This window comes from Pollicipes pollicipes, unplaced genomic scaffold (assembly GCF_011947565.3).
Source record: "Pollicipes pollicipes isolate AB1234 unplaced genomic scaffold, Ppol_2.1 Scaffold_4881;HRSCAF=5763_pilon_pilon_pilon, whole genome shotgun sequence".
NCBI lineage: Eukaryota > Metazoa > Arthropoda > Thecostraca > Pollicipedomorpha > Pollicipedidae > Pollicipes > Pollicipes pollicipes.
The window spans coordinates 33,341,274-33,365,784 of record NW_023596576.1 but is presented as its reverse complement, the minus strand read 5'-3'; the positions used below and the strand labels follow the sequence as shown (position 1 = coordinate 33,365,784).

At 53.4% G+C, this 24,511-nt stretch overlaps 1 protein-coding gene across 1 annotated transcript in view; it reads left to right on the top strand.

Moving 5' to 3' along the window:
* The first annotated feature begins 14,267 nt into the window (after window positions 1-14,267).
* The window catches only part of LOC119100277 (laminin subunit gamma-1), a 52,506-nt gene continuing 42,262 nt past the window's right edge, over window positions 14,268-24,511 (top strand). The window contains exon 1 of the mRNA XM_037223384.1: window positions 14,268-14,480. Within this exon, the coding sequence (XP_037079279.1) occupies window positions 14,364-14,480 (117 nt within the window). The 5' untranslated portion in view covers window positions 14,268-14,363. The remainder of the gene's footprint in view (window positions 14,481-24,511) is intronic.

Below are 24,511 nucleotides of genomic sequence, written 5' to 3'. Positions count from 1 at the left end.
CTTGCATGGAGCTAAATGCACTCACTTTGATGTAAATGCAAACAGCTGCCGGCTGAGCTATGTCGCTGTCGTTGTTCAATGACATGGTTATCACAGCCACTGTCGCCACACAAAGAGTTCGCAACAGCATGCGCCACGCAGTCTTTTAACAGAGAAAAATGCGCTCGTGCGTCGCATGCACGAACATTTTGTGGCTCTTATTCAAACTTTAAGAAGTACCCGCACGCAATGCACGTTGCCGAAGGGTGGGGAGGAGGAAGAATCGAGCGTATTGTGAGCCAGATGCGCTGTTGGACCGTTCGGCCGACATGTGAAGGCCGTGGTTGGTGGCTGTTGTTCCTCAGTTTATTTTAGATTGATGCTCCTCTCTACGTTGGGGCCGCCGAGTAGACTGAACGGGATGTGGCGCGCTTTCGTTATTCCGTGACATCACGTCTGCACTTGGTGACCACCCCATGACGAAATCACATGGAGCCTGGTGTCCGCTTGCAAGCAATGCATATGGATGAGGTGACGCCATGCTTCGCTATACTGAGCTTCGCGGTGATCAGCCGTTCAGCACCGCTGACGCGCGCCAGCCGGAGTCCGGCGTCACGGCTCCCGCTGGGTCTGCACCAGTGGCCTGCCTGCCGGTGCGGCGGCGCGCGTGCATCCGAGTCCCGTCTTGTCACGACGCGAGTCTGACGCGAGCCTGTGTACCGGCCCGAGCTGGGCGGTGTCGGAGCCGCCCCCCCCCCCCCCGGCCTCAGCGGGCCCCAGGGGGCGTCCGAGACCCGGGTGCAGTGCGACTTCTGGCTCCCAGGCGGTGCTGTCACAGCTGGCGACGCGTAGTTTCGGTCGTTCGGTCGATGCGCCCGAGGTGTGCAGAATATCTTCATAAATATGTTCAAGATTTTCTGTTATTACGCTTCGGTTTCCTTCTCACTACTCTCCATGATTTATACACTGTAATATCCGATAGTGAGATCTCGGAGGAGATAGCGCGCGTCGTCAGTATGGGTGAAGAGGAGCGTGACTACGCCGCTGGGGCCGTGCCCTCTGACCCCACACGGCTGTGAGTGAGCGGCCAGCGGTTCTGTGGACGTCCTGGCGCCAGGCGCCACCTGCGGCGGCGGGCCGACGTCCGCCCTGTCGGGACAGATAGCGCCATCCGGCGGGGCTCGCCGCGTCCGGTGGCTGCTGCGGTCCAGGCCGCACCGGCACCGTTACTGCCACTATGGCTCAGATGGCCCTGAAAGCTGCTCATTGTTAAAAACTCGGTCTCAGATTTTACAAACCTTGAGCGCACTGCACAGCGCAGCGTATAAAACCGAACGACACGTTCATTGATCGTCAATAATAGCCCATTCAGTTTATTCAAGTTTCCTTATTAGCAAATGTGCTGTTCAAATGACCATTTGTGCGATTTTCCAAGATCATCTTTAAAGGCGCCATATTAACCTTGATTGATGCAGCGGTGATACGTTGATGCGTCGCTGGTGAGCGTAACACTGGCACTGATGTCACTGATGCGGTTATTACGGACTGGCCAGACCACTGACTCGGTTACCAATGATGTGGCCGGTAGCAGGGGCACAGCCAGAGCCTTGGTAAGGGTGGGAGGCGGGGGGGGGGGGGCAGAGGGTTGCCAAAGGACCCCATGAGTTGGGAAGCCCGCTCCTCCCCCAGAAAAGAGACCGCCGGATTTAGCGCACCTGATATCGAGGGACGCGATTTTCTTCGCATCACTTTTATCTGTAACTTCTTTTACCGGAATGGAAGCCTGTAAAACCACCGGAGGATGCAGTTCTGTTGGCATTTTGAGGAAGCGGCTGTTAAATGGCTGCATGAAATATACGACCGGGGTTTTTCATCTTATATCGGTCAAATGTGCTTTTTCTTGACCTATAAAGCTCAGCGGCTTTATACAAATTTGGCTTTTACAGAGATATTGAGGACCCCGTGCACTTAGGCGGCACATGGAAATGGATAAAAAATTTGTCTTACATAACCAACCATGTCCATTCAGGAATTTTAAAACTTCAGCCAGGATCAATTATTGGGAGAATACGTAGCATTCTGAGCTTGCGCGCTCGCAAGTCTTGAAACAAAAATGCTGCCGCCCGGCGCTGCGGTCTCCAGAGGCCGCGTGGGGTCGGCGCCGTCGCTTCAGGCGGTGGCGCCAACGGGCGGACAGAAATGAGCATCTGAAGGTAGTACCTTTGAACGCTTAAGGACAGCTATTGGTGCGCTTAGAAGGCATTCCCGGTCAATATTTTACCTGTGCGGTTCTTGAATTGATTATTGGAACAGATAAGCGTAAGTTGTTCAGTGCATTTGCGAGGAGAATTATTCACATAAATAAAACAGTAGTAATAGCCTTATCCCTGCGAGAAAAAAAATCAGGAGAATGGAGATATAGATTGGCTGATATTTTTGGCAGCATGTCTTATCGAAACAATAGCAGGGGTGAATTCAAAATTGCCTGCCACTCTCTGTTTCATCCTTGAATATTGGTGTCCTGTAAGAACTGTGGCTTGCTGTTTCAAAAAACAACCCGACAAATTGAGTAGGATCATCGGCAGGCAATTTTGAACTTACTTCTGCTACTGTTTTGACAGGTATGTTGCCGAAATATCAGCCCATCTATGCCTCCATTCTCCTGGTTTTCCTTCGACCAATAAGGCTGTTATTGTCTGATCTATGGGAACGGATAAGCATTTTCAGACTCCAAACCTGTGCCCGAATCTGGTGATCAAACTGAAAGAGTACCGAGATGTAGAATCTCCATTCGTTGTGTTCCTGTAAATTTCAATTTATTCAGAGAAAAAATATCAATTTAAACGTCAACCATGCTCAGTACACCCAAATATGAATTGATGTTGAGCTCTTTAGAAACACTTCACGACTGTCGTTCTCGCGCGTTCAGCACGCCAGCCACCTGGTGTTACCTATAGCGGCGAACGCCGTTTGGTTTACGGAAACTGCAACTCCTGCCATAGCTGTTCTCACTCCTGAGATTGCTAACGCACGGGCTAAAACGTATATGTGAATTGTTTCGCTAGTGGATTCTGCAAAAGGATGGACGTTTTCTGGCAAGCACGTGTTGGCCTTTTCTTTTTTGACCTCATTTTGATAAACTCTATTGGACACTAATAATGCAGCCCCTCACCTTTTTCCGGAGAAAGGGACACCGTGGTTAGACCACAAGGGGCACATTATCGTTCCCGGTCAAGGTTTGAAGAGTGCGCGGCTCAACCGCGTGTCCGTCCCAGCACAAGGTGTCTGCCGGCTGTCATTCTGACGACACTGGGGCAGGGTGTCTTGGTCGATCCGCAGGTTCCTAGGGAATTGCACCATACATTGGCTCCCTCCCTGACATGAGAGGCCCGCTAACCCGGGGCAGCCAGCCCAAGATCGTTGCAGTAGCGCTTATTAGCGAACGAGATCCCTTATCACCGCGGATAGCCCAGTCATTGGCGCAGATACTCCAGTTCGGCTTAACGGGCCCTGAACTGAAATGGAGGCAGGGAGCTCCCGTTCCGTGTTGGAGGCCCTGACCCTTGCATTGTCTCACTGTGAACTCGACATAAGCTCTCGACCTCCCTTTCATTGTCAGTGGACCCAGATCAACGCAAGAGGCCCTCTGGCATCTGGGGTTCAGTCCTCTCGATGTTCAGCAAATGTTTCCCTGGCCGACTCGGGCCCCCTTGTAGACACAGGCCACCTGTCGGGCACTGTGGGCCCCTGAGCGTCGCAGGGTCCCCCATTGTTGCAGGGCCCCGCCCACGACCAATGCAAATCGCCTGTCCAGGCCTCGTCCTTGGGGAATGGGCACACCAGGATTCACACTGACACGGAACCGACTGTTCGTCGACTATTATCTCTGGTCGAAATAGGGGTCTCCACTTTTCCATGGGCCTCCTATCGGTTTAAGAGGTCCTCTGACTGACATTTGAGGTCACGGGCGGAAGTGCTTAATAAGACCTGCGGACAGCCCCTTGGGCACCTCAGCCACCAAATCAGGCCTTTATCCCGTTATCTGCGTGTACCACCGTAAGTATACTTTCATACCTCATATAGTTTACAACCTTTCATTTTGCCACCTTCGAACCGCCTCTGCCAAAGTTTTACGTCCAATAAGCGATAGTACACATGCTCCCACATTTTGTGTTCTATTTTGATTACAAACGATCCATGAATAATGAAGGGATATACGAGATCACGTAGACAAGGGCCTCATAGGAAAGGTGGCAAGTTTGAAAAGAGTTGCTCAAGAAGGAAATCCTTGGATCCGCCCTAAGCCTGTGTGTTTCAATGAACTGTGATAAACCCCTTGAAAATGACGATAAAAAGCGCAAGAAGACAAAATTTGCCCTTACATTCCGCACTTTACACTTCATGAAATGAGGGTTAAAGCTGGCCCTTGAAACATTATGGCTCACATCCACGTATCTTTCTATTCTGTGTTATGCGAGTGGCAAGCACGCTCTCCTTACACCTATAGCACCAGGCTCTCATTCAACTGGTCTCAAATCGGCTAAGCTTTGTTTTCCATGCACACAATATTCCTGGACAAAGGCTACGAGACATGCTGTTCATCGCGTTCTTCCGCGTGCGTCTTTCCTTCAGCCCAGTTCCGTTACCTGTGGTGTGGTCGGTGAGCATTCGGCCTGCTGGCTCTGTCGCCGATGATCCCATTGATGCTGAGTGATCCAGTCACTGGCTCTGCCGCCTTTATGTAGCTGGCGCTGAATAGACCGGTCACTGGCTCGACCGCCCTGATGTAGCAGGTGCTGAGTAGGTCGGTCACTGCCTCTACCGCCCTGATGTAGAGGGTGCTGAGTAGGTCGGTCACTGCCTCTATCGCCCTGATATAGCAGGTGCTGAGTAGACCAATTACTGACTCCACCGCCCTGATGTAGAGGGTGCTGAGTAGACCAATCACTGGTTCTACCACCCTGGTGTAGCGGGCGCTGAGTAGACCGGTCGCTGGCTTCGCCGACACTGATGAAGCCGTTCACCGGCGGCCAGAGAACGATGCCGTCCTATCGGCGGGAAGGCCGGCGTCAGATCGGAGCCGGCGTGACCTTATGCGGCGGCCGGGCTGGACGCGCCATCAGACAACACATTCCGCCGGCGTCGCGTCCGAACACGACACGCTGACACGCTGACACGCTGACACGCTGACACGCTGACACGCTGACACGCTGAGCTGCGCCGCTCCACGTCACGGTGCCCCCCCCCCCCCTCGACTCTGACGGGCCCTGACCTATAAGGACCAGCTCAGCGCTAACAACAGCTAACGATGACAAATCTTCCGGTGACATTAGTCGTGACGAAGAGCTGGCTCAGAACCGGCGTTCTCAGGCACGGGAGCCGGCTGGTCCAATATGTGGTCCACGGTAAGCACCTGTTGTCATGCCGTGTCCCGCCACGGGCATTGCAGCCCGTCGCTTATTCGGCATTGCATGAGGATGTAATTTGGGGATATGTACTTTCGGGAGGGCCTGAGCGTCTTTGCCCATCTCCCCACCCCACCCCGATGCTGATTTGAGCCCCCTCAAAGGTTCTCGGAGACCCCTCAATGCATATCAGCGAAAAGGGAATATTGGGTCTACGAAACACAGGAAAGCCATCTTAACTATGGACACGCTAGCTACCTAGACGCATCCCCGTTTGTGTCATGTTCAATTTGTACCGAATATAATCATATACGTGCCTAACGTTTTTGCCACGTCAACTCCTCGGCATGTTAGGCCAAGGTGCAAGTCTTTGACTGTTTTTAAACGGTAACATATGGATCGGAACAAAGAGCAATCTACTACAGCATACAGAAGCTTTTAGAACTGCAGGGTGGCCCAGATACAGTCTAACCAATGTTTCTCTCAACAGTGGCAAGCGCATTTGTAGCAGTGTGCGGTGTCACCCCGTCCAGCTGGAACCACACCTCGTCCAGATCGACCCCGTTCAGCCTCATTGTGCGGTGTCACCCCGTTCTGCTGGAGGCACTCCTCGTCCGGATCGGTCCCGTGAAGTCGCCCCAGGGCCGCCCAGAAGGGTATCAGAGCGGTAGCGACGTAGCCCTCCGAGGTAGTGCTTACAGAATGCTCGTTCACGTCCTCAAAGATGTGTCTTCTGTGAAGTCACGATTTGATGAAGATGAAGTCAGTGATGAATGCCAATTTTTTTGGGCACGTTTTAGCATTTAAATGTAAGTCTGGCCGAGATTAAATGAAGGCATGGCTCGCGATGTATTCAGCTTGAAGCCTTCGCCGCTGGAAGCCGACATCTCGGTGATGTCCGTACCCGCCCGTCTCCGCTCCAACAGTCCCGCTCCCTGTGGCCCGGCGACCTGACCTCGACACGAGTCACGTGGTCACGGACCAATCACCGCGCGTCACGCAGGGCTGCACCCCGACACTACGCGCCGGGCAAGGTGACCCGAGCCGGCGGCCCGGACCGGGCCAGATCGACCCGAGCCGGCGGCCGAACCGGCCCAGATCGACCCGAGCCGGCGGCCTGGACCGGGCCAGATCGACCCGAGCCGGCGGCCCGGACCGGCCCAGATCGACCCGAACCGGCCAGGCCGGCCGGCACAGCATCCAGCAAGGAAGTACATCGCTCACACAGGCAGCCGCATGCAGGCAGCTGTGTAGAACCCCTTCAGAATGGTCATTAGAATACCCCCACACCTTCGACTTGTGAAAAATGCATTGTCACTGTGACATAAACATGGGTTAGCATTTATCTGGGCCATCGACTTCGAGGCTGATTCTCTGAACAGAATTAGTAGTTAAGGTAACACAAGGAATCGCAATTACGTCATTGCGCCATAATTCCGTGGCGCTGTGCGTATCTATCTGTTTTGAATGTAAATATAAAGATCGCACAGGTTAAATATACGGCCCTGAATACCTTCTGCGCGAAAATCAATTTATATATCAAGCTGTTCAAAAATGTCATTTGCCCACACATGGTCGCTTTTGCCCTCACATTGACCCTCGCCGAGTGGTAGCCACGAGGCCGACGCTGCGAGCCCCACGGAAAATGAAACACCGAGCGTCGGTTTCTTACTTATCTGACATCCTGAAAACGTGCGTGCTTAAAACTATTTTACGTAATTTTTCGCTGGTCTGTTCTACAGAAATGATGCTTTTCCCCCAGTGAACAAGGGTTGGATAAATGAATGGAAATATTTGACCCTGTTTCGACCCACGCTAGCGTAAATCTACGAGACTCTTCAAATTTTTTTGTAAAACGCTGAGAAAGTCCAGCAACGGCCCTGGCCATACCATTTTATCAAAATATCCAAATGCACTGTTGTAGACTTTGTTGCGCCCACGCTATATCTCATGCAAAGTGCGGTCACTTAATTTTGAGCTTATTTCGAGTTATTTACCTCTAACCAATGAAAAATGTAATGTTCCTTTAACTTCTGGATCCCCTTTCAGTTCAAGAAGTTCAAAACATAACGGAAAATCGATCCGTTCAAGCAACGGCTTAATCTGGTGGCTCATATTGGGGTGTTTTCCGGGTTTAGACTCCCGGCTGCCTCTTCGCCATCTCCGCACCTTGTTAACCGTGTTGCTCCTCTCTCACGGTTACCGGATGCGCTCCTGGTCACAGTCTGGGTCAGCCCAGGAAATGGGACGCGGCTCGTCACCTCTTCGGCCCGCATTCTTAAAAATTACTTTAGGCTCTTGACAGAACGTTGAAAACCAGCACACACTTTTCATCGGACGATAACGACGAAAAGATCCATCACCGGTGAGAAGACATGCATGTGTAAGGCAGCATCACTAGCAAGCGTTGAATATGTTCGTAATCGAACAAATACAAAGGAAAAGGGCGCGGCCAAATAAGCTCCCCAGCAATACGCACGAAATCCATGATCCGCCCCTTGAGGTACGCCTAAAAAATTGTCGAGTTTTCTTTTTTTTGTCGCTTGCTCTGTGGCTGAGAAACATCTATGACTGGACCAGTGACCTGCGCAGCACAAGGCCAATTACAGAGATGCGCTAAAAGAGATTATTCCACATTTGCATGGCGCTTTGAACTGAAATAGCCGCGTTGAAGATAGTACAATTCACAGCCTTGCTCCTCTAAAGACCTAAAACCCTCTAGTTTCTGAGCTGACGCCCGCTAATATGTGCAGAGTACTTCGCACAGACTATTTCAAGGACATTTAGGCACGCATGGTGCCATACAAACGTCATTCAAATCCTGCCAGCCGATAGGACATGTGGCGTTCAAGGCCGAAAAAGAACATAATTGTCGGGTCGTTCACATCTGACTTTCGTGAGCATTATTTTCGTACATAACGGACATCAAGTCGCTCTCACTCATTACGGTTGTGCAGTCTGTACAAGATTCAAACACGAATCAGGTTTTTTGCTACATGATACAAGAAGTCGAACATGGCTGTTTGTTATTACTCTAGTAAGACTTGTAACGGAATAGATTAACAAAAGTTGTTCGGACAAACACCTCCAGCACCACCAGGGCGCCACAGCCACCTTTCGGAAGATGGAAGCACCAGAAGTGAGAGCTAGGGCGGCAATTTCACAAGATTAGTTTGTTAGCACACCAGCGTAATACCAACGTTCTATGACGCAATCAAACGATGACGTATTGAGGAGCATATTTACTAAATAGAAAAATAGCACTATCTTGATCAATATTTTTCGTTTAAAAGTATACCAATGGCTGAGTGAGTTCATTCCATCATATCTCATGGCTGTTTTAATATCCTAAAATGTGGACCATTCCCTTTAAATTTCCCTTTCATTCACTCTTGCTTGAAGTACAGTGTTTATGATTCGTTCCACCATCCCAGTACAACAGCATTTTGATCTAGTTATTCAGTAATTAAATCGTTCATATCTCAGAGATACAGAGTTTCACCCCTGCCCGTAAGTTCTGCTGACTTCGGGCGATCCATTAATTACACACCGCACGCGGCTCGGAAGTTTCACCCCTGCCCGTAAGTTCTGCTGACTTCGGGCGATCCATTAATTACACACCGCACGCGGCTCGGAAGCGGACTGGCGGGAAGGGTCGAAAAAACCGACGTATGGCGCAGATACGCAAGTTTTCCGGAACGGCTCGTCCGATCGCCTTGAAACCTTTGCCTCAGACTCTGCCGGGGTTGCGTCCGTTAACAACCAGTGTAGGGTAAGCGTGTAAGTACTGTAACTATATCGACTCACATGTGTGAATGCGCCCAAGGGTGCGTTGAGTGCAGGGCATGTTTTTATTTTCAGCAGCGCAGAGACGCTTCAATTATTACAAGTTTTATCATTTTAAACAGCTGATATCGTCGTTGGAAGAAAAAAATGGGGTTAGCGCATCGCATCAAGTGTCATTTTAAGCACACCTCATGACTAATGAAATGATCGACACCAAAAGTGGCTTGTCACTCATAAGACAGCTGACAACTTTGACGAAATTATTGTCAACTTCACAGAACGTTATGGAGCAATGCTTTGTGGGCGGCATCTGCTTGACAGCACAGTAGCACCCAGAATACGGCAATTTAAATGTGCCTATTGCTGCTGGTCTAGGCTAAGGACCCACGGCAAAAACGGAACGTGAGATGCATTACGACTAGAATAGACCGTCGTAAAGTCACAGCACCGTTTTGTTCCAGGAGTTCCAGGGTAAAAGATGCATGGTTTTGTTCCGTTTTATTCCTGTCACGTCTGCGGACCGGTTGATATCAACAGTAGACAGTGCGCCGCGAGATGCTTGAGGTAAATGCCATTTTATAAGGGCGAGGGACATTATTTGTATGCCTTATATTCACCTGTATACGAATAGTAGGTGCTTGTGAGAAGGCTTGCTTTATAAAGCGAGAAACACAGCCTACAAGATTTACACTGTGGAAAGCGTTCTAAGACAAGCAGCATTCTCGTGTTGCATTATTAACTGAATATGAACATGTTGACCATGTCATGAATATTCCTAAGACGAACATTTTTGTGCTTAGGATGCATTACAAGCTACATCATATGTGACCAAATGGCTGCTTGTGTAACGTTTGTATACTGGGGGATGAAAACAGGGTCAAACTTTTAATTAGCAAAGCTTTCGCCGGAGTACTTTAATGTTTGTCCACAATCCGGTATTGACGAAATGACGCAAAAAGTTTTGAGCTGAGTTGTTAGAAGGCTTACACCCCATATAAGGCCGCGAGAGCGCCGAGGACCAACGTTGCGGTTTCTTTGGGGCTTGCGGCGTCGGCCGCCGCGTTCAGTGGCCGTGGGCGGACTGAAAACGACCGCGCAGCGGAAGGTGATACTTTGCAAAGCATCATCATGTCAGTGCGTTTTACATGTTGACCAGGCAGACATGTAAAGTTCACCTTTGCTTCCAGGCTGAGATTCTGAACAGAGTGGCGCTTACGACACCAAAGATATTTGAAGCCATTGGTGGAATATATCCTGTTCAGGTTGGTGTAACCACCAATCCGAGCGAAGAATCAATAGCAGATTGCACAAGTGAAACAAGCGGACAATAATACCACGCCGACGAAACAAAGATTGCATAAGGCGTTCGAATGACACCACTTTTTGATACGGAGGAGGGCCCCCTGCATCAGACCGCTGCCTAGCATTGGCAAACGCGACCGACGACATCGGGCATATGGAGACTGCAACACCGGGAGTCTGCTTTCTTGCGAAGATTGCCAGCGCGCATCCCTCCAGCTAACTCGTATCATTTTTACCGTACCATTCTGGAAAAGGGTGCGCAGTCCCCGGCGAACGAGGGATGGCCACGTCGATAGCGTGTGTTAGAGGAGAGTGTGGCAAGACGGCCACGATAGGAAAGACGAGCATCCTCTCTATAAGCTAAACGACCAGCGCTACCACAGCCAAATTCAGAAACCACGGCCTTCCGGCGCCCCTTATTGTCGAGGCGTTGCCACGTTAAGGTAAGCGGCGGAGTTTTATCATAAAAGCTATAGTGCTGTTATTTACCTTTCGGGTGAACATCTTCCCATTAGCTTGTCTTGGGCGCATTCAGCTGCTGAGGGCAAATGGCGTCGCCCGCCTCTCACCCTGGCAGGAAGGGCGGGCACCGCGGGGAATCGAACTCTGTACATCTGCTTTCCCAGACGCGCAGTGGTCAATGCAGACGCGACAGCCAAGCGAAAGTGGTCAACCAAACAGTGGTTAACGCAGACGCGTTAACCACTACACTGTCTGCACCCCACTGAACACAGAGCTAAACTCTCGTATTATATTAGGACTCTAGTAATAGCTGGGCATACATAGGATGAATTGGGTTTGCTGATATCTGCTGAAGTTTAAATATGTCGAGTATGTGCCAATTGATTTTGGGCCTTGATAGGTGATGCCACCTGGCTAACTAAGACATGCAAACTTATTTCGCAAGGTGTTTTGACACTTTTTCTTCGACACACACACACACACATTCGATGACTGAATCATGGAATATGTGTGCAGTTTTCCTTAATCACTTAGGATCAAATTTACGATACGTATTTTGAAAAGTCATGAAGTAAATTTTGATGGCCTAGCTCATCTAAGCAAACTTTATGTGTTTTGGCGGTACAATAAACATATGTGGTTGGTCGGCACAGTCTATACCTGATAGTTGGTTTTGGGATGAAACTAAAGCGTAACGTATTAATGAATACATGACCAATGCTCTACGTTTTAAATGAGTAACCTTAGCAATTTAGTCTTTGGACTTCTGACCGATATAGGAGTTTATCCAAAATACAAACAAGTCAACATAGAAGCTTGCTAAAACTACAGTTCACTGATCACCAATTAAGCATGTTTGAAATATATATATTGCTCCGATTATCATCATGCTCAATATGGCCTTCTGTGTACGCTCAAAATGGCCCTTTTCGAGCCCAGCCCAAGAGGAAAGAGGGGGGCTCAGCCGAACAGCGCGCATCAGGCGCCGTGTCTGCAGACACAGAGCTGACCGTTCATTCATTAAGCTGCTTTGAGGGTACGAAATAAGCCATTCTTACTGCCAGTTACCATACAACTAAGATTCACAAGTCTTAACACACAAATGCTTCAAGCAAAAGTTTGAAGTTTAAGGCAAACTTATGTTTGGTGCGGGGATGTAATTTTGTAAAACATGTTAGCGGGTATGCTAGAATAAAATATTCAAATGGTAGTGGCTAGGGTGAAAAAAGACTCAGCCTGCCCTCAAAATGCACCCAAGCAAAGTTTCCCCCCGAATTTAGCCAACTTGCTTCTCGAACCAAGTATGTTTCTGCATGTCTTTGCCACAGATGCATGTTTATGCATTCATATTTTGAAAAGCTTTTTCATGCAAGTACTTTTTTGTCACGGACTAAGGTGTATCACAAGCAGCCTGAGCGCATTACGACATGTAAACCAAATGCGCTCGTCTATGCCATTTCGTAAATCGTCGTGATGACGACGTAACAAGTTGTAACCCTTTTTAATAAGTCAGTGTTAGCCTGCCCAGGTTCTGTTCTGCCCAGGGGTAAATCCAAAAGATCATCAAGGGAGGAGCCACGCTCCTCTTCCTGGAACTTGCTGCCCTCCCCCCCCCCCCCCCCGACAAATAGACCTCCGGATACAGGCCACTTATTTCCATATTCTTACACCTCAATCGGTGAAATACCTCCTGCCGGAATAGTCCGCTTCTTCTATTCTACTCTGTTTCTAGAGGTCAACATTTTGCAATTCTTACGTTGTCCTAGAAGGTTTGGAGTCGCTTGTGGTACCCCTGAGCTTAAGTGCGCCTCTGAAAGTACAGATTATGTGGACCAAAGATGAGGATTGTGGTGCCCCTAACAACAAGATATTGGTGCTCCCTCGGCGGAAGAAGTGTGGGTGTGGCCCCATGGCCTCTCCCTCTGGATCCGCCGCCGTTACTGCCACTTCGGTTTGGATCTCCCAGGTAGAAACTATGGGTTTGCACAGATCCTGCAGATATCGAGTTGTTTTCTGGATTGCAATAAATCATGACAGCCATGTCAGTCAATCCTTGACAGTAAGTCAGCCAATGACATAGTAACGGTAACGGTACATCATATCACCGACGCAGCATACCCCATGCACAGCTGATACCACATGTAGCGCCCAACATATTGGCAGAACGTTTGCGCGCTCCCGAAGTCCTTGACAAGCAGATGCCAAGTGTCTTTTTTTTTCGGCGTACATGCCACACGTTCTTTCTCTCAGCACTTCCTCTGCACACTACTCAGCATGACTGTCGCATTGGTCTAGTTATGCTGTAAGCCCTTGCACACACGCTTGCACCGATCGTTATAGTTTTTAATCGTTTAAAAAAAAAACTACCGCGCTCATCCCATGTCTCGTGTACGTATCCAGCCGAAAACATACGGAAGGGTAGAGGGAGCTGGAAGCTGCTGTACGTCATCTTGGGACCCAAGACCGCCCTGCATCGCACGTATTTGGAATAAATCTCCCTGGTCCTACATGGACATGATGCAACTCATCCCAGTCTCCCTTAATGCAATTAGGACTTGAACGTCAAAGACCAATTTTGCTTTTAGAATTAAGCCTTATGCTTAGATCATTTGTGCGTAGAAGTGATATTTCTGGAATATTGGTTTGGCCAGGACAAATGCGAAGTTTGACATTTTCAAGAAAATAAAACAATTGCTCTTTTGCAGCGCCGTCTGCAGAGTAGGAGATACGTGTCACGCCATATGTGGGATAAACGAACGCGACGTTTTGACGTTCAGTTGAAATGTTTTAAAACAATCAAGGGAGTCCGCCCGCCCCTGCCCGCTACTTCGTAAATATGCGTCTATGACATGTATTTATACCTATATATATATATATATATATATATATATATATATATATATATATATATATATATAGGTATAAATATTTCATTCAATACCAGCATTCTCGGCTCATTTCCACGCTGAGCAATATCTTCGAACGGCCTCACTCTTACCCAACACCTGGGCATTTGTCTGATTCCGGATCAGTTCAGATTTCATCCGTCCCACTGGTATGCGCTTGGCGCCCCCTCCCCCCGGTCCCGTTATCACAGCGCGGTTCCCGCGTGTCCGCTGGAAGTGCTAGTGGCCGTGCGGAGCCCAACTATCCGCCCCCTCCCGGCCCCTCCGGCACTCACGGCCGGCATGAAAGGGGCGCCGATTCGTGGGTGGCCGACGATTCGCGCGCGCCGCCGGCCGGCGCCCAATCAGCACTGGCTCTGCCTCTGACATCACGCCGGCGATCGGGGCGGGGGAGGCGGGCGCCAGGCGCCGCCAGTCCGCGCCAGGCGAAGGCAGGAGTGGGTCGCGGGCCACCGCAGCGTTCGTCGCCCAGCCTGCCCGCCTGCCGGCCGTGACAGGAGGCAGCGCGCTGTCTGCCTGCATCATGTGGCGGCTGCTGGCCGCTCTCGCGCTCTGCGCGCTCGTCCGGACGCAGCGCGCGCCCGCAGTCGAGTACAAGAACGCACAGAGCCCCTGCTACGACGCTCAGGGTCGCAGCCAGGTCAGTGCGCGGGACCCGGTCGTGGACGGGGCTGCGTGGCCAGCGTGACATCGTGTCATTGATACGGAAGAACGTCTTAAGTTGTGCTGCAACAAGCCGCGAACTCGATACTGACGTGCCTTGTTGTTCAGTCGGTTCACGTGGCCGCCATGCAACCCATGCAGTCGGTGCGCCCTAAAGCCCAAATCATGATCATCATCATCGGTCGGTGACGTCCTCGGCTGTTGAGCCTTGAGTCCCCAGCATCGTATTCCCACACCTCTGAGTGTCCGTGTACCTTCGTGTGACACTGGCGGACAAGGGCACCTCCTGACCCCGTGCTCCCCAGTGGAGTATTGGGCCTCCATTCACACCCCGTGTCTTGCCGATGGAGCCCCATGTTCGCCGATGGAGGTCCTCCGCCGGTGGCGCCTCTTGTCCGCGCGGGCTCGTGTCCGCCGTTGGAGCCCGTGTCCGCCCGACTCCGCGTCTGCCAGCGGAGCCGCGTGACCGTCCCGCCCCCGGCCGCCAGCCGCCGGGCGACCCGGCTGCCCGCCGGGTCCCGTTTCATTCATTCGCGGTGTCAGTTTCCTAATTGCACGGCCACGCGCCGGGCCGGCAGTGGCGCCCGTGTGCAGAACCTGTCCCTCATGGTGCAGGCGGGCCCGGTTGGCGTGACAGTGTCACGTGCCGGGCCCGTGGTGCCGGCCGCCGGGGACAGGACCGCCGGGCTGGCCGCCCCGGCACGGACCCGCCGCACCGCCCCCAGACGCGTGCCGACGGGCGCCGGCGCCCGCTCGCCCGTCCACCCGCCCCTCAAGCTCGGTTTAGCACCGATCAGATCCGATAGATGCTGTCCGTGCGGCCGGCTCGAACGTCACTGATCATTTTTGCGGCGGTTGCCGAGCGGGGCTTTCTTTTATCCGTCTCGACCGGACCGGATTTGCCATGCTGGCGGCGCGAGGCTCTGTGCCTGGTAGCGCTGTTTGTGGCGTGAGCTGGACTCAATGGCGGGTGGACCGTTCACAGAGGCATGTGAACCAGGGCTTTGTGTGTTCCCACAGATCAAGCGGGAGCTTTGCATCATGCTGGTGACTGCACTGAATGCATCAATCGAAGCCGCACCACAATCACTGTTTGAGACTGATGTCATATCTTCCCGTACTACAGCCAGCTAGGGAGGCTGCACCTTGCTACAACTTAAACGCCGACTAGGCACTGTCAACCTGTCCTTTGTTGCTGTCGCCGCATATTTGGTACCTGTGCGGTGACCAAGCATAGAATGGTGACTCGCTCAGTCCTGCAGGCTTGAGAATAATGAGTCTGCGAGACTGAGCGCCACGCTCATCAGACTCAATAGGACAACAAGGGGGGGGGGGGAGGTCTGCGCCCGACTCACGTTGTCAGGGAGCCTCGCTAGCCTCCGCATGTGAAGCCTCCGCCGGCGGTCTAAAACGCCAATGAATGACAACACAGATCTTCAACTGCAGATTTTCTGTGCAGTTTGCCTCCGCATTTCTTCAAGTCCCTCATTGTATCTGTGCGTATGTACTTCAAGTGTTGTGGGAGTGTCGTTCTTGGCACCTTTGTCGCTTGAAAGTCTGTTAGAGCAACCCCCAAATCCGGTCACGACCAGTCCTACATCTGGAGTCTCCGCTGGACCAGTCCTACATCCCGAGTCTCCGCTGGACCAGTCCTACATCCCGAGTCTCCGCTGGACCAGTCCGATATCCCGAGTCTCCGCTGGACCAGTCCGTTCTCGAAATCGTCGCCATCTTGTTTCCGAAACTGCCGTTCGTTATGACGTTTTGTATCCATCTGACGCGTCCCAGACCCTCTGGTCCGTTTCGCGACGGTACCGAGCGGATGTACTGGCGGTGCGGCGGGCGTGTGGTATGGCGGAGCCGTTCTGTGCTCCTGATCGGTGGCGAATTGAGCGTCGAGGCACTTGATGGTATTTGCCCCGTGAAGCTTAGTAGTCGGCTCTTGTCTGCTCCCGAGCAGACGGCGTCCGAAGAACGCTGCCCTCCCCTCTCCCCTCCGCACCCCTCTGCCGCGGCTCGTTCTGCCTGATTTGCGGCACTGTGCTCACGTAACGGTTCTGGTAGTCGCTGACTTTTGTCATTGTTAGTTTTCAAGGTCATTAAGCGTCGTGTTGTGAACTCCTCTCAGGTGTTTCAATGTCATTGTATTTGATTGCGTGTGAAGAATGCGGCCTTTTCCGAGGGGTCGGTCGGTTTAAGCTTTTCGCTTAATTGGTCAGCGCATTGTTACATCGAACATTTTGTAGCTGGAAGAATGACACACAATAGAGCTCAACGTCATAGTAACTCAACAGGCGCTGCCGGGCGTCCATCGCTGTTACATAATACCTTCGCGGCGTTCGCATGGTGGTCACAAGCTTGCATATCCAGACTTGCTTTAGGATTTCGGATGGCTAAAACTGGCCAGTAGCTGAGCGTCAATCTGTCCACTCATCACTGTACACAACACAACAGCTTAGCGTCATACCGCTCGGGTTTCCTACCCCGGAAACCACACCCTCCATCTCCGCTCTGCACATGTTGCCCTTCCATGAGCTGCCTGCGGTCAACCGGACGGCACCCACAGTTGCTTGTGACGTTTCCGCCGCTACGCGGCTGGGTTCGGTACAGTCGGCGAGAGCCTTCTCCAGTCTGCTGACGCCGGCGCCAGACTGGGCTCCCCTCTCAGGTTCGGTGCAGTCGGCGAGAGCCTACCCCAGTCTGCTGACGCCGGTGCAAGGCTGGGCTCCTCTCTCAGGTTCGGTGCAGTCGGCGAGAGCCGGCTCCAGTCTGCTGACGCCGGTGCAAGGCTGGGCTCCCCTCTCAGGTTCGGTGCAGTCGGCGAGAGCCTACCCCAGTCTGCTGACGCCGGCGCCAGACTGGGCTCCCCTCTCAGGTTCGGTGCAGTCGGCGAGAGCCTACCCCAGTCCTGCTGACGCCGGCGCCAGGACTGGGCTCCCCTCTCAGGTTCGGTGCAGTCGGCGAGAGCCTACCCAAGTCCTTACGCCGGTGCAAGGCTGGGCTCCCCGCTCAGGTTCGTGCATTTCTGCGAAGTCCTACCCCATTCTGCTGACCCGTAGCTGGCTCCTCTCTGGGTTCGGTGTCAGTGCGGCGAGAGCCTACCCCAGTCTGCTGAGCGCCGTGCAAAGGCTGGGCTCCTCTCTCGGGGTTCGGTGCAGTCCGCCGCGAGAGGCCTACCCCAGTCTGCTTGACGCCGGCGCCAGACTGGGCTTCTCCCTCTCAGGGTCGGTGCAGTCTGGCGGAGGAGGCCTACCCCAGTCTGCTGACGCCGGTGCAAGGCTGGGCTCCTCTCTCGGGTTCGGTACAGTCGGCGAGAGCCTACCCCAGTCTGCTGACGCCGGTGCAAGGCTGGGCTCCTCTCTCGGGTTCGGTGCAGTCGGCGAGAGCCTACCCCAGTCTGCTGACGCCGGCGCCAGACTGGGCTCCCCTCTCAGGTTCGGTGCAGTCGGCGAGAGCCTACCCCAGTCTGCTGACGCCGGCGCCAGACTGGGCTCCCCTCTCAGGTTCGGTGCAGTCGGCGAGAGCCTACCCCAGTCTGCTGACGCCGGTGCAAGGCTGGGCTCCTCTCTCGGGTTCGGTGCAGTCGGTTAGAGCCGGCTCCAGTCTGCTGACGTCGGCGCCGTGGAGCCGAGTACGGGTAGTGCCGAGCAGCTCTGCGCCCCTGGTGTTTACGGCTGACGCCATTGTTTCAAGAGCGTGCAGGCGCCGAGCCGGGTTGAGACGGCGCCCTTTGAACCACTGCCACTCCAATCAGCTCGATTTACAAACAATGCAGCGTTTGGATGCATGTCCGGTAATTGCTGGCGTCTCCGGCTCCCGCCCTTCTGCTTAGGCGTTGGCTGACAGAAGTGCGTTGAAAAATAAGGGGCTGTAGATGTTTATGCCGAATACTTTGCCGCCGAGTCATTTACGATGTCAGTTATGCGCATTGATACCGGTGTCTTCTGGGTACACCAACGTCCGTTCATTTTAACACCGGCATCTCAAAAAGGCATGTTATTAACCGTACAATTGGTCGAGCCTTTTGCTTCGGCAAGTCTTAAAGTTAAACGAGTTTTGTCCTAAAAATACTACCTCCGATCAAGGATGCAGCCTCGCAAAATCAGTTGGCCACCTGAGGGCGGGAAACGTAGCCTGTCCCTCAAATCTGATTTCTCTCCGGATTTAGACCGCTTCGTTTTGCGTGAGCATTAGGCTGAGATGTGTAAAGACTTCAGTGATATGAGACTTAAATGCATTTTTAAGGTTTACGAGTTAGTTAGCTAAGGTTACTAGTTTAAGGTTAAGAGCTTACGCTTAAAATTTGGTGGTTACCTAATCATCCTGGGCTTTGCGTAAATGCGTACTTAGTTTGTACCTGCGCGCGCTGGAGGCGCGTGATTTATTTTCCAGAACAATAATTTATCAGTAGGTCACATTTTGGAATGCAGTTGGGTCTCAAGTTGGACAGCAGTGCATTGGAATTGTTATGTGGAAAAGCCTGGGAATAAACATCGTGTTTTTAAGGCAGTCTCAGACAGAGGCATGGTTACGAATGATTATTTATTTAACGATTACGGTAACGATAACGATTGTTACGAACGATTTTACCACGTCTTCCAAACCTTGCGAAGCAATATCCTGGCAAGGTTTCAGATTTAACATCGCAGCTCTTCCGCGACGTTTACGGGAATTGCCTATATTAATAGATCATCGGATACTGTACGCCGAAGGGTCCTGGGTTTTAAGCCTAACACCAAATTGTACGAAATTTTTGACCAACTCTTATGCCACAAACCCTAATATTGCATTCTAGCTAGTAGTATTACAGATCTGCACCGCATGTGCGCCGAAGTGACGAAGGTTTTATGTCATTTTAGACGCTAAATGCTTTGGAAGCATTCAACCCTGCCTAATTTGCGGCGCGCAGCAATGGCACCCAACCTGAAAAACCATGTGGATACACATAGGAATCCAGGGTATCCAATGATATGATACTCAATGAATGGCTGACATGCTCGTTCAGGAACAACCTCCCGAGCGTCTCGCGAGCTATTTAGCGAGCGTCTTTTTAACTTTATGGAACTGAAAATAGAACTAGAAATACGGGGTAGTGTGAAACGATGGAAAGAGTAGACGAACAGACCTACGGAGCCGTCTGGAACGAAATAAATGTTTCTACCGTCTTTTGAGCCTCATGATCTGATATTCGAAAACTCCACCAAAGCACGATGCACTGGTGGCTCAGTCGGCACGGTCGTAAGCGCACCAGGGTCGAGGGCACCTGCTGCTACAGCAGGCGTCCGGTCCAGCCGAGCATTTGCTCCCCAGCCCAGAGCCTAACGGCCTCCGCCTGACGGTTCGGCAGCTGACCGAGGCGGTGGGAGGATAGGGGTAGGGATGGAGGGGGCACCTGTTCCCCTCGACCCCCGACCGGTGCCGACCGGCCTCCCGGGCAGCCTTCCGAGCCCATAACTCGCGCGTGTCGTCCCAGCTCGCGGCCGGCCGTGTTTGTTGTCGCGCGCCGCCGGCTCCGACCGGTCGGGCTCGGCCCGGCCGCCCTTCCATGTGGCGCTTGAACGTGGGCCTCCCATGCACGGCTGGCAATGGTGGGGGGAGGAGGGGGGGGGGGGGGGCACTGAGGTGCAGGCGCCGTCACCTCGGCTCAGTCGGCCGTCCTAGGCCGTGCGCCGATGTCACTGAGTCATCGGGGAGTGAATACAAATATAAAGAAATTGGCCGCAGACAATGCGTGTTTTAATGTTGCGTAACTTGAATACACTTAATCTATTGTCACACCTTATTCCCGTCTACATAAGATGCGTCTCATGTTGGAGGGTGTCACGTGGCATGAACTAATGACAGTCCGATGCACCTGTTGGTGTCACCATGCGGGCGGCGTCACAGGCCCTATCGCGCTCTCCACAGTACCTGCGGGATCTCTTCCGCGACGTTCAGCAAAGTCTCATGTTCACGGACAGTTGGCAACTGTTGACGCTGTGCTACTGGGCGAGTGGCAGCTAAATCTCGGACATACCAAGCCAGGAATTTGGCTTCAGTCTTCGTCTTTTTACCCTTCCTTGGTGTTTCGATGCGGCCGAAGGCAATGGAAAGCACGTCATACACCTGCTGTTGCGTGTTGAACGCATGCAATTAGACAAACATATGCCGATTGTTTTTGCTGAGGAGGTCACACACCAAAAAACTCACTGGATTGAATCGAAGACATGGCACACGACACCGCTAAGTAGCGCTGAGTGGCCGGGCCCATGCGCTACGGATGACTCTGCTAGCAGCGTCCATTGCGACTGCGCTGCCCCGTTTGCAATCGCCGCGGACGAGGTGCGTTCTGAAGCGCGGTCCGACCCGCCAGCGGCCCGCGGAGGACCACCAGTCAGCCAGCCAGTCTCCCCCGCTCAGGATCTCTGGGGCGCAGACGGCACGCACGCGCATTCTTCAACCCGCGGCGGCCCACTGATGGGGTTTATGGATATGAGGCGTTGTGAATGACCAATGAGCCGTGCCGCCGGACGCGGCGGATGCGGCGCGGTGGCGGCGCGGCGGCGCGGCGGCGCGCATTGGCCGCTGTCGCCGCCGCCTGCCGCTCGCGATGTGTGGTCCCGTCGGTCGGCTCCGCGGACCCGCAGCCGGTCCGACCGCGCCCTCCTCACCCCCTCCGCCAGCGGCGCCGCGCCGCGTCGCGTCGGTAAATACTGCCTGCAGCGGGCCGGTCGGCCGGCGGTGTAATGTGAGACGGCGCGAGGGGAGCGGACCCTCGCCAACACGTCGGCAGCTGGGCGGACCGCCGCCGACAGGGGACGGACGCCGACCCGACGTTGGTCTGGTGGTCTGGTGGTCTGGACGTCGGTCCGGCGGTCGCTGCCCGGGGCGGCGGTGGAGCAGGCACTGGCGCCCACACCGGCTCCCCAGAAGCGCGACTGGAACAGAATACTGACGCAGACAGGGGCTTGGGGGAAGGTTTCCAGAACGGAAGCGCAGGGGTTTTGAGAGCGGTGCCAGCTCCGAGAACCGTATGAGGAACGGAGCGTGGTGCGGTGCAGGGGCGAGCTGAGAGGGTTTTGTGAACCAATTATTACAAGAGAACACAGGCGCGCGGGGGTCTTAACGGGTCTGGCGCAGAGAGAGAGAGAGAGAGAGAGAGAGAGAGAGAGAGAGAGAGAGAGAGAGAGAGAGGGGGGGGGGAGGGGGTGAACAGACGGGCTGGGGACCATTCACCAAGGAGTGGTGGCTGTGGTGCGGTAAAACAGCGTGAAGCCGTTTAATGTTGCGTATAACTAGGCGATTAGATGGAAAGTGTTCTCTGGACGTAATTCTCTGTGGTGTAGTTTGAGAACCGGTCCGTGAAGACCAGTGCACCCAACATGTCTATGTTTTACGTGGATCCGTTTCTAGGCTCTGAAGGAATAATTACAGAATGTTGATTACTATAAATATTTGGTTTGATGCATTCGTGAGGCACATTCCATGCATATGACGCAGATGTGTACACAAACCACTGGTGCATGACAAGCTCCTCATACTAAGCGGTTCCAGCCGTCTCATTTCCCCTGGGTCCAGCACTTGACAGCACAGTGTCGTTGCATCGCGCGTTGTCTCCGGTCCAAACGCGGAGAAAGAACGAGGACCGGACTTTGATACACGCACTGTGCCACCTCCCGAGCTCGCCTCCTGGTGTGGTGGGCAGATCGGCGCCTCCGCGCATCCACCTGAGCCTCCTGGCGACCGCCGCAGTCTGTTCCACACGAGCAGTCTCTCGCTCTCGCTCTTGCTTTCCGTACTCTGCACGCCTCCAGCTCGGAAGCCGGCGTGAGTGAGGGCAAACCAGGAGCGGCGTGTGGATAAACTCAGGAGCCGGCGCGGATACACCCTCCTGACCGTGCTCTAAAAGCAAAGCGCTTAATCCTTGGCTTGCAACTTGTACGTTGTTTCGCCGTTTTTGGTAGCCTCGTGAACCCACTCGCCTTTGGGAGTTTCTCAACTTTTTGAGATTCGGGCAAAATATTGAAGGATTTTTACATATTTTGGAGGATGGAGGGGGCAAGGTCCTTCCAAAAGAGATACAAGCCCCAACCATCCCACGACTGAGTGCAAAGTTGCCTCCTCCGTGGTCTTGGGGAGAGATGCTGGACTCGTAATCCAGCGGCACTGGGTACGAGTCCCAGAGTGGGCGCATTGCTTGACCCGACTGAAAAGGAAAGGCCAGCTGGCAACTGGCCAACGAGGTTCAACCCAGACCCGAGGCGGCCGTGTCGCAGCATTGTGCGGCACGTAAAACCCTCCGCATCCCTGTCTGGCGAAAGGGCGGAGGCAAAATTAGCTGTTGAACTGGACGGCACGCTTGGGTGGTGGGTTCGGGGTACACGCAACAAGCTATGCTTAGCAGGTACTCTGAATCCGAAGTCACCCTTACAAACCATTCGGAATAAATTTATAAAAAAGAAGTTCTGTGGGGGCACTTGTGAGACGGCGCTGGTGTTAACTCTGGAACCCCCGCGTGAGTGCATGTGCTCCGCAGCTGGCATGCAAACACAGCCCACGGCTCCGATGGTTCGCGCTGAACCTTGCGGCGATGCATGCTGCGGTCGAACGGGTCGCGTTGCAAGGCTCGTGCCGCCGCAGCCGACCACCAGCAGCCGACGCACGGCTCGCCGCTGTCGAGCCGTTCGCTCCGGCAGCAGCTGACCCAGGGCTCGCCGCCGTGACCGTGGAGACAGCTGCTCGCTCCGGCAGCAGCTGACCCAGGGCTCGCCGCCGTGACCGTGGAGACAGCTGCTCGCTCCGGCAGCAGCTGACCCAGGGCTCGCCGCCGTGACCGTGGAGACAGCTGCTCGCTCCGGCAACAGCTGACCCATGGCTCGCCGCCGTGACTGTGGAGACGGCTGCTCGCTCCGGCAACAGCTGACCCATGGCTCGCCGCAGTGACCGTGGAGACGGCTGCTCGCTCCGGCAACAGCTGACCCATGGCTCGCCGCAGTGACCGTGGAGACGGCTGCTCGCTCCGGCAACAGCTGACCCATGGCTCGCCGCCGTGACCGTGGAGACGGCTGCTCGCTCCGGCAACAGCTGACTCAGGGCCCGCCGCCTTGACCGTGGGGACAGCTGCTCGCTCCGGCAACAGCTCGCTCCGGCTGCTACTCGGGCCGCGTCGCCGCGCTCGGCTGGCGCACCGAAGGCACGGCCCAGTGAGCGGGGGTGCGTGAGACGCATGCGATATACGGCTCCGTCCACTGCATGTGTTGCTGCCGCCCGGCGGTGGCTATACCAGCGTCGATCCGTCCTCTGACAGCGGCGTTTGTCCCTGTCCTCGGCATGCTTTCACTGCCACTCACTGAGAGTATAGCAGTGTGTCTCGGTCCTCGCGCGTTGGTCCTTTGTTTTATCGACTGCGTGCTTGTATTGCTACCCACAGAGAGCTTTCCTGATCGTCCGGCGCCATCCTGGGACGGCGATGTGCAAAACTGTTGCGGGCTCGTTGTAATGTAAAGGCACCTTTTTCACGGATGCAGCACCCCTTCCACGTTTGTTAGTACTCTGTAGGTGTTTGAGCCTAGGGACTTCTTTGGGACGCCTTTATTGTGGAAATTTTACCCTATCCACAATACCAAACTGGCCGCAGTGGTCTTGAAGACAGATGTTGGGCTCTGTTCTAACGCCGCTGATTCGATTGCCGCTGTTTTGACACCGGCAATGTATACCAGAGCCGTGTTTCACTCCTGTCCGAAATGTGTACATATGACAATGTATACCAGAGCCGTGTTTCACTCCTGTCCGAAGTGTGTACATACAGCAATGTATACTAGAGCCGTGTTTCACTCCTGTCCGAAGTGTGTACATACGGCAATGTATACCAGGGCCGTGTTTCACTCCTGTCCGAAGTGTGTACATACGGCAGTGTATACCAGAGCCATGTTTCACTCCTGTCCGAAGTGTGTACATATGTATACCAGAGCAGTGTTTCACTGCTGTCCGAAGTGTGTACATATATATACCAGAGCCGTGTTTCACTCC